General features: G+C 39.0%; 1 protein-coding gene across 1 annotated transcript in view; it reads left to right on the top strand.

Annotated features, from left to right (window-relative positions):
- ptpn22 (protein tyrosine phosphatase non-receptor type 22) overlaps positions 1–10,421 on the top strand; it is a gene marked incomplete at its 5' end in the record, with an annotated part of 27,194 nt that overhangs the window by 12,451 nt on the left and 4,322 nt on the right. Inside the window, 12 exon segments of the mRNA XM_014025749.1 lie at positions 1,647–2,181; positions 2,271–2,345; positions 2,488–2,565; positions 2,683–2,754; positions 5,168–5,298; positions 5,500–5,527; positions 5,666–5,764; positions 8,506–8,574; positions 8,654–8,784; positions 8,938–8,965; positions 9,928–9,990; positions 10,253–10,356. Of these exon segments, the coding sequence (XP_013881203.1) occupies positions 1,647–2,181; positions 2,271–2,345; positions 2,488–2,565; positions 2,683–2,754; positions 5,168–5,298; positions 5,500–5,527; positions 5,666–5,764; positions 8,506–8,574; positions 8,654–8,784; positions 8,938–8,965; positions 9,928–9,990; positions 10,253–10,356 (1,413 nt within the window).

Here is a 10,421-nt window from a genome sequence, read left to right as displayed (position 1 = left end):
TGTGTGTGTGTGTGTGTGTGTGTGTGTGTGTGTGTGTGTGTGTGTGTGTGTGTGTGTGTGTGTGTGCTGAAGGTCAACAGACGATCATGCTAAGCTTGCTAACTGTTCCACCCTCTGACTGCTGCAGGGGCGTGTCTTAGAGAGAGGCTTTTATACCAGAACACAGCCGCTGTGACGAAACTGTGGAGAAGACACGTCACAATGGAGAGCCGTTAACCAATATGCAAATTAGCCTGCAGTACCACTGCTCTACCCATATGAGCAGCAAAAACACGTTTTTAGACCAAATATTACAGATTTGAACAAATCCGCACAAAAACATCAAAATTAGCATAGAAACAGTACTAGATAACATTTTAGACACATTCTAGACAGTTTATTAGCTAAAAAAAAGTTAATTTTGGGGTAAGTTACTCTTTAATAATATTCAAGCAGTAAGGACACATGAAAACCTGCCCCCTTTGAGTAGTTGACTTTTCAGCTTGCCTTTGTATGCCAGTAAGTGTTTCAACATCACCAGATGAAAAACACAATCATTTAATTGAAATAGACTCGACAGCCTTATATTGTGGTATAAAAATAGAAGAAAGTTTTATGAAMTGTGGAAACTCCACAGTAGAGAGGCTGATTCAAAAGGCTGTGTGAGTTAACTGCTGCCTTAATTGACCTAAATCATTTTAGTAGCGTTGTAGTCAAGACCACCTAACCCGAGACCAAGTCAAGACCAAGACCAGAAAAAAAAATAATAAAAAAGTAGTGCCCTGAGTATTAAGTACACTTATAACTGACTTAATATTTAGAGCTAATATTGACTAAATCTCTTTGTTTGAGGGCTGGGAAAAGTTAATTTTGCTACAGGGGCAGATTGCGAAAGTTAACTAACGTTAGTGAAGACAAAAGTTTGACGTAGTCCCCACCGTCTCTGAAAGTGAAGCACTGCAGAATTTACAAGTTGCTGGATCTTTTCTCCTGGATGTTGTTTTACAAATATATTTTCTTTACAATTTGCATCTTTAAAGATGCCGTCATTCATGGTGAGACTGGTGTGTAAAAAAAATAAAACATTTGATGCTATTCAGACATAAAAAAACAATCATAATGTTCTTTGTCAAGACTTAAAATGAAGTAAATGCAACAAATGAATCAAAACATAGCATATGTAGCATATTACATTGGGTTATTTTTGTTATTATTTTTTGATTTTGGTATTAATTCGTAACAGASACAGAGACAGAAAAAGTAAACAAAGAAGAGAAAAAGGAGAAAAGTGAAAAAAGAGATAGAAAGGGAAACAAGAAGATATGAGAGAGATGTATTAAGAAAACACAAGACAACACATTTGAAGTCTGCCTCCACACCTGTAACAAGAGAGAAAACAAAAACACAGCAACAAAACATTTGTGTATATAATAATAATTATTATTATATTGGGTTATTTTAAGTATTTTGTCTCCTGGTCAATTTTTACTTCCACCTAGTCTTGCAGCTTTAATCATCTCATATTTTTTGGGTACAAAGAGAACCACTATGATATAATAAAATGGTAATTGTTTCCYACAAATTGGGCTACCAGTAGCTACATTTATTAGCGTAACTATCAGCAAATGGGCCTGTTTTTCCAACTCACTGTTTTTTGAATTGCTCAGGAATCTGCGGCTCCATCAGCTGTGACTGAGATGATTGGAGATGAGTTTTCTGACCACAGTGAGGAGTTTCATCTTCCAACTAAACACCAACACCAGCTCGATGAGGAAAGTGATGATTTACTAGATTACCACACTTCCTTGGCCTGTGGATTGGAAAGTCTTGAAGACTTCGATGCTCTGGATAAGCAGTGGGGACAGCAACAGTACCAGCTATTCCAGACCCTTCCTGATGCCAACCAGGACCTGAATAAGAGACCAAAAAGTGTACTGCTTCAGACTGTCCAAACAGGGTCCACAGTGGAAGAGAGTGTGAAGAGCAGCAGTGATGTCCTGTTACTGGACTCTGTTCCTTTATTGCCTGTACCAGAGGCTGTTTGTCAGATGGTGGAAGACCCCTATTTTGACACACCTACAAGCTCCCCATCATCAGAGGAGGCACCAACAGAAGATTCTGAATGGATCCACAGCCCCCTCTTCAGTCCACCCTCACTGTTTCTGAATGATCAGGAAATGGGACCAAGTTCTTCGATTTCAGGTAAAGCAGAATGCATGAGCAGTCTCACAGTAAGCAACAATAGTGGCTGAATCTTTTATTGACATATGTTTTGCATGCGCTTTCTAAAGTGCCAACTGATGACGAAGTGCCTCCTCCATTACCTGAACGGACCCCTGAATCCTTTCTTCTGGCTGTGGACCCAGGTCAGTGCTCTAAAAACGTTTCTCAGAATCTTCAAAGAAAAGAAAGCTCAAAATGTGTGTTTACTCGTAAGCTGTAATAACTGTGTTAAACTTTAGTTTGGCAAACATTTGTATTATAACAGATTTTGATCTTGTCCACCAGAGCTCTCAGATCTGTGTGAACGGTTATCAGTCATCTCTCCAGCCAATGCTGCAGATGATGATGCTGAGGAACTGGAAGGTAAAAACGTTGAATTGGAAAGTTTTTGTTCAAGGCATATGATGCATACTACCATCTTTAAGAGTGGAGTCAATCTTTAGCTTGGAATATTTGATCAACTATGATCACTACTACTAGGAAACTCCCCGTCGCCTGCTCCCCCACTTCCGGAGAGGACCCCGGAGTCATTTGAGTTGGCCATTGAGCCAGGTAATTTCCTAAATATGAACAAATATTAAACACAAAAAATGGAAACTTGTAGTAATTTTAATAATTAATTTTCAAGGGATCCACGATTTCTTGTAACATTAGACTTTTTTTTTGAAAAACATTTATTTTAACTGTAAAGTAGACTGTAAAAATACTGTGGGCTGTTTAGTTTTTATAATTAAAAAATATAAATATTGTCACATGGAAGAAGCCATTTTATTAACACCCCAAGGCAAACCAGGTAAATGATGATGTGGACTAGGTTATCCGTGCGAGGCTGAGAGAGCTTTGGTAAATGGACTAAACTCATACAGTGCTTTATCAAGCTTTACACTACCGTCATTCACACACTGATGGTGGTAAGCTACATTGTAGCCACAGCTGCCCTGGGGCACACTGACATAGGCGGGGACGCCTTGCACCAGCACCACCAGACCCTCTGACCACCACCAGTAGGCAAGGCAGGTAAAGTGTCTTGCCCAAGGACACAACAACTGAAACGGTTGAAACAGGGGTTCGAACCGGCAACCCTCTGGTTACAGGACGACTCCCCTAACCATGCCACCATAGCCTCTTTATCCATTCTGAGGGTTAATCTTAGACAATATCTGACAATCAGCCCTTTTAAATGAAACCAGAGAGCRTTGACAGAGAGGAGGATGTAAAAATGACTCAGTCTGTAAATGAAAACGTAAATGGAGGAAAACAGAGCTGCTTCATAGATGGAGAAACTCAGCTTAGCCTGCTAGCTTTTGCTCTAGCGCTGAGCTAATACACAATACATATGATATACCATTAGCACTAACTCGACTACCTAATGCATATATATATATATATATATATATATGGTGATTTGGCATTAGCCACATATAGTATTATGTACATGTGGTATTAGTTCCCGAAGTAACAATATTGGCTCAGCTGCTATTGCCATGTATTTGCATTAAATCAGCTGTAGCGCAAAAGCAAATAGGCTAAACTGAGGTTATCCTTCCATGAAGCAGGTCTGTTGTCACATTTTCAGTTTCAGTATGAGTCATTTCTATATTCTCCTCTCTGTCAAGGTGCTCTGGTTTCATTTACAAGGACTGATTGACAGATATTGTTCAAGATTAACTCTAAGTTTCTAAACTCTAAAGTACTTCTTGCCCTGACAAGAAAAAGTTTAAGTACACTGGTTGGAGTCCTAACTGGGCCCAACTTGCTCATCCGCCATAAAATGGTGATGTGACTCAATGGCAATAGTCTGTGATGCCTTTGGCATGTAGTCAAAAGAAAATAATTTTTAGAGAACCTTTAGAAGCTCAGAACACTTATGCTATGTTCACACTGAATGCGTTTTGAGGAGCAAAAATGCACCCAGTGCCTCAAATTGGACACGCTACATTCAGACCGGAACAGAGGCTAGACGACTGAAGAGGGAGGAGTGTCTTGGTTTTTTCCAGTCTGTCTTTGGCGGATGAAATAAAGATAAAATAAAGAAAATGGCTATGCTTTATTTACCAAAGAGCAAGCGAACGTTGCGCACACCAGAAAATTAATACACCAGATAATTTAGAGGTGGTCTGTTCAGTTAGTTTCACCACTCCAGGAGCTGCGATCTGACAAACTGTTTTTTATTTATTTTTCGTCCTGAGCCCAGCTTAACGCTGCAGTCAGTTTAACGAGCTTCTGACTCACATCAGTGCTGATATCTCCAGCCAAAACACCAACTGCAGACGGTCGATTTCAGCTAAAGAGATCCTGTCCGTTTCGGTTTAGTGGGCAACATTCAGGAAACTGTCATGTGGAAAAATAAGTCTCTCTGATTGGTTACTGTGGCGCGTCGAGCAGCAAAAGTTCAAATTTTTTAACTCGAGCGTCGGCTGCTTTCGCCGCACCGCATGCACGGACAATGCTCTACCGCTACCTTCCGCTGCACTGAATGCACTTGACATGCCGTAAGACCCCTAGAGGCGCGTCCAACATAGACTTTGCATGTCAACTGACCGCTTCTGCAGCTCAAAACGCATTCGGTGTGAATGTAGCATGAGTGTTTCTAACCTGGTGTCCTTCTTTTGAGGGACGCAAAGGTTTGATTAAAAGCTCAGTGTCTCTTTTGGGGAGAGTAATGGACCGACCCATTCATGAGGCCACTGCTGACCTGGGTTTTCACCCATCCCCATCTACCARTACCAATACTAAAGGAGAATAACCTAGTCTATGTCATCATTTCCTACCTGATACAGTATGCTTTATGGCATTAATAAAATGGCTCCATCTGTGTTAAAAAAATTTTTTTTAAACTTTTAAAAACCAAACACCCTACAGTATTTTTACAGTCTTTATTTTAGAGTTAAAATAAATGTTTATCAAATAAAGTCTACTGTTACAAGGAACTGTCACCTTTAAGTAGATTATTTTTGGTTTGCAGTTCCTGTAGAGAAGCAGCGAGAGGTGAGGCCAGTAGTGAACCTGAGTATAATAGGAATATCTTCAGAATGGTCTGGAAACTCAGCACCAGAAGTCGCAGTACAAAAAGAAAAAGGTTTCGTTAGAAGCAAAGTAAGTCTCAGATGTTTAACTTCCTGCAATTTCACAGGGATATTTAGTGGTAATATTTATCATGAATTATTTGTTTTTAACAAATGATCCAAGCCAAGTTATGTATGAGTCTAAACTTTATTGATCAATGTTAAATTTATAAATAAATTTTTCTCTAAAATTCTGAAGATTTTTAACACAATTTTTTCTGTTTTCCTGCAGAGTATGAGAGCAGAAATGATTTCACCAGGTAACATTTTGCAAAAACACTGGTTAATAATAAAGCAAAATKATGCTTCAAAAACGTTTCTGCAAAGTCCTAAATTTTGTGACATCACCATTACAAATGTAATCTTGCAAGTTCAGGTTTTTTTTTCCATATCTCCAGCACCATTAATGCAATTARATTCTGCATTAAATACATCGTCCACCGTTCAACCATTCTGGCCCACTCTGGACCTTCAGACCCCCACACATCTTCCTCAAAGTAAGTTTACTTGCCTTAATGTGAGGATTTAACACTGGTGTTTGCATGGAGGTGATTAGGACAAGAGTTCATATTAATTTAAATATTTCTAGTGATTATGTTTAAAATAGTTATAATGACATGAAAATGTATATAACGACAAAAGGAATGAAAGTTGGTACAAACACTTTATACTGACATTCGTTTTACAGCTACAGGACCTGAATGCCTTGAGTTAACCTTTAACTCCTCTCTATGTGGTAGAAATTTGGAGTTTTGTTGGGTTAAATGAAGAAGTTACCAGAGTGCTGTAACCTGACCCACATTTGTTCATGTACCAGGACAATGATCCTAAAGCAGAAAAAGACAAAGTATCAAAACCAAGTTGCAAATAGATTGAAAGCTTGTGGCAATTTCTTCAGAGATCTGAGACTAAATCACAGAGTTAAATAAGTCGTTTTGTTTTATTCAACTCTATGGAGTAAACAAATRGCCACAAACAATGTGCTGAAGCACCATTGAAAAGAAAAGCGGGACACAGTGATATGTGAGGCAAATAAGGTAATAGACAACAGCTTAGAGTTACATCTAATAAARTTGGTTCTGCAGTTACTAAAATCATCAGGGAACTTATTTTTTTACTCTTTACTTTTAGTTCAGATTAGGTAAATAACATTTTCTTTGAAAATGCAGGGTGAATGTATGGAAATGGAGAGTGGATGTTTTCCGCATAAATTTTTCCCCTTGATTTTCTTGTGATAACAACATACTTATTATGTATTATGATATATGTAGTTTTCATGATGTACAGTACAGACCAAAGTTTGGACACACCTTCTCATTCAAACAGTTTTTTTTATTTTCTATTAAAATTGTGGATTCACACTGAAGGCATCAAAACTATGAATTAACATGTGGAATTATATACTTCACAAAAAAGTGTGAAACAACTTAAAATATGTTTTGTATTCTAGGTTCTTCAAAGTAGCCACCTTTGTTTTTTTTACTGCTTCACACACTCTTTGCATTCTCTTGATGAGCTTCAATGCTTTTCACTTCACAGGTGTGCTCTCTCAAGTTTAATCAATGGGATTTCTTGCTTTATAAATGGGGTTGGGACCATCAGTTGTGTTGTGCAGAAGGTGGATACAGTACACAGCTGATATTCCTACTGAATAGACTGTTAGAATTTGTATTATGGCAAGAAAATAGTGAATGGCCATCATTACTTTAAGAAATGAAGGTCAGTCAGTCTGAAAAATTGGGAAAACTTCGAAAGTGCAAGTCACAAAAACCATCAAGCGCTACAAAGAAACTGGCTCACATGAGGACCGCCCCAGGAAAGGAAGACCAAGAGTCACCTCTGCTGCGGACGATAAGTTCATCTGAGTCACCAGCCTCAGATTAACAGCAGCTCAGATTAGAGAACAGATCAGTGCCACACAGAGTTCTAGCAGCAGACATCTCTAGAACAACTGTTAAGAGGAGACTGTGTGAATCAGGCCTTCATGGTAAAATAGCTGCTAGCAAACCACTGCTAATGACAGGCAACAAGCAGAAGAGACTTGTTTGGGCTTAAGAACACAAGGAATGGACATTAGACCAGTGGAAATCTGTGCTTTGGTCTGATGAGTCCAAATTTGAGATCTTTGGTTCCAACCACCGTGTCTTTGTGCGATGCAGAAAGKGTGAATGGATGGACTCTACATGCCTGGTTACCACAAAGCATGGAGGAAGAGGTGTGATGGTGTGGGGGTGTTTTGCTGGTGACACTGTTGGGGATTTATTCAAAACTGAAGACGTACTGAACCAGCATGGCTACCACGGCATCTTGCAGTAGCATGCTATTCCATCTGGTTTGTGTTTAGTTGGACCAGCATTTATTTTTCAACAGGACAATGACCCCAAACACACCTCCAGGCTGTGTAAGGACTATTTGACCAAGGAGAGTGATGGGGTTCTGCGCCAGATGACCTGGCCTCCACAGTCACCGGACCTGAACCCAATCGAGATGGTTTGAGGTGAGCTGGACCGCAGAGTGAAGGCGAAAAGCCCAACAAGTGCTAAGCATCTCTGGGAACTCCTTCAAGACTGTTGGAAAACYATTTCAGGTGACTACCTCTTGAAGCTCATCAAGAGAATGCCAAGAGTGTGCGAAGCAGCAATCAAAGCAAAAGGTGGCTACTTCGAAGAACCAAGAAAATAAGACATATTTTCAGTTGTTTCACACTTTTTTGTTCAGTATATAATAGTTAATAGTACCCAGCCTCTCGCACTGTGACTGCTGGATATGGGCACCAGTGACCCCCGTGAAAGGAAGAAGCAGGTATAGATATTGGATGAATGGACGGATGTTCACAACTCTTCCTTCTGTTCACTGTTTGGCTCGGTTGAAATTCTACCAAAGAATTGTCTATGGGAGAAACCCCAGACGGAGCAGAGAAGGAAGATTAGAATCAAGCAGAACTGTGTAGGAAGGCATTGGCCAGGCTAATGCATTGTAGTAAATAAACCAAATTAAAGACTGATGTAACTTTACTCATTGATTTCATGAGTAAAGTTATGTCAGTCTTTAACGTTCAACATGCTTTTAACTATCCTTAGCAACCATTTTGGAGAACAAAGTTATTTTAAAATGTTCATTATGTCCTTATATGTAAAAACCTTAGACTGAAAGATTTTCTTTTTTTATGACGTTAATAATGCTCACAATAAACTATGTCCTGATTATAAATCAATTAAATGCTATCACATTTGTGCAGATGTGGATAATTTGGCACTGCCCATTTCAGACAGCACACCAGAACCCTTCACCCCCTCTACAGAAGACAGTAAGCACATCATTCTGTCTCAGAAACACAAAGGTCCAGCTCTTGATCTTGGTTAAAAAGGGCCGTCTTGTTTCTTTAGGTCATACAAGATGTTCTGCTCGTCCACATTCTATAGGATCGACACCTTCACCGCAGGTCGGCATGTCCTCTGAGTGGGACGGCAGCTCTCAGCCCAGGAGGTTCCTTGATGTTGTCAAGAAACGAAGCAAGGTAATTATCAAACAAACAAAAAGGATGCTGAGGGTTGCAATGCACTGTCCTTTTTCTGTACACCCTACTGGGTTCATTCTGTCAGTGATCAACTCAATCAAAGTTCCTATTTCTGAGGATGATAACTTATTTTTCTCTTAATGTCTTCCTTAGAGTGTTCGAGTGAAAAGCTCAAAACAAGGTGAGGTATTTCTTCTAACTAAAATTTTTGGCAATTAAATAAAAAATCTAGATTTCTCTGAGGTGAMAGGTTGTCCGCCATTCTGGAGAAATAAATCCATTTATAAACACAAAGTGATTGGTGTTCTTTCAACCATGATGATCACGTTTTTTCCGCCATAATTTTCAGCTGTTTTGAATAAAATTGGAAATTAAAAAAGCCCCTTTTTAAAAGTTGTAACTGACAAAAGGAAAACAAACTCCTGAATTGTCCCAGCTGCTGACAAATTTTGGTCAGGCAGACCTACAAGCTAAGAACCAAATTTGGATTGTTTTTACTGKTCATCTTAGCTTCAGTTTCTTCTGACTTGGGAAAAATTATATTTGGAGACTGTTGCATGCTTTGAAGTCYTCACTTGTAGATGGACTTGGGTTGAAAATCAAATTGTGTACACTGTCGGGGTAGGAAATCGACAATAGTTGATTTGGATCAATCATTCATTCCTTTACATTCGCCTCGTTGTCAGGGTACCAGTTCATACCAGTACACAAACTCCGATTTTTGACCATTTTGTTGTTTAAGCAACCTGCTCAGCATACTTATGTGTCACATTACTTTTTATGTTCCACGGCCATCACACTTAAATGTTGAAGATATGAATCACTTCTGATTAAAGCCATTGCTTTTTGATGCATTTTCTTTGTTCTTCCAAACTACTTCTCTAACTCTACGCCTACTGATACACGTTAGATCATTCAGTGTGTAAAATGTCAGGCTTGAATTTGGTTTTACGACAATGCACCAGTTTATTGCATATTGCCACTATATTTGGTGAAACATCATATTGTAGTGTTTGTTGTTGCTACAGAATGAGAAATACTAAGAAGCCATAATTTGTGAAAGCAGGAAATTAAAACACAGCTCTGGTTTGTCGATGATTATAGTGGAAACCACTGTTATCACGGAGGCTTTTTTTGTTGCAGACCCTCTGACTGCCTTTCAACAGCTCACTCCTCTTTCTGTGGTCGCAGCTGAAGGAGGAAGTGGTGAGTTGGTTCGCTGCGCTCTACACAGTAGCCTTTCTCACATTCTATTGTTAAATCTGCATTTACTTTTTTTATACTGTTAAAACGGTCCTCAGATAAATACAAAAGAAATGTTCTACTTCAAGAACTTTTCCTTGAAATCTCATGGTGGCTTCTTAAGAATTAAGATTAAACTTTTTTTTCTTCTTCCTCTTCATGTTGGCAAGCATCGGTTTCAGGGGCAGGAAATCATTGAATCTTTTTTTTTGTTTCTGTTTATTAGCGCAAGTGGAACAACACAATCTGAACCACAGACTCTTTCAGAACAACGATAGATCAGGAAACAAGACAGACAAAAGCAACGAGAAGGGCATGTCTCGAACAAAGGTAATACCTATGGAACAACTTTTTTAAGAGTTGTGGATGATTTAAAAGCACAAAACTAATTTATG

The sequence above is a fragment of the Austrofundulus limnaeus genome, unplaced genomic scaffold, assembly GCF_001266775.1.
Source record: "Austrofundulus limnaeus strain Quisiro unplaced genomic scaffold, Austrofundulus_limnaeus-1.0 Scaffold496, whole genome shotgun sequence".
NCBI classification, from domain to species: domain Eukaryota; kingdom Metazoa; phylum Chordata; class Actinopteri; order Cyprinodontiformes; family Rivulidae; genus Austrofundulus; species Austrofundulus limnaeus.
This window is presented reverse-complemented; position numbering and strand designations above follow the sequence as displayed.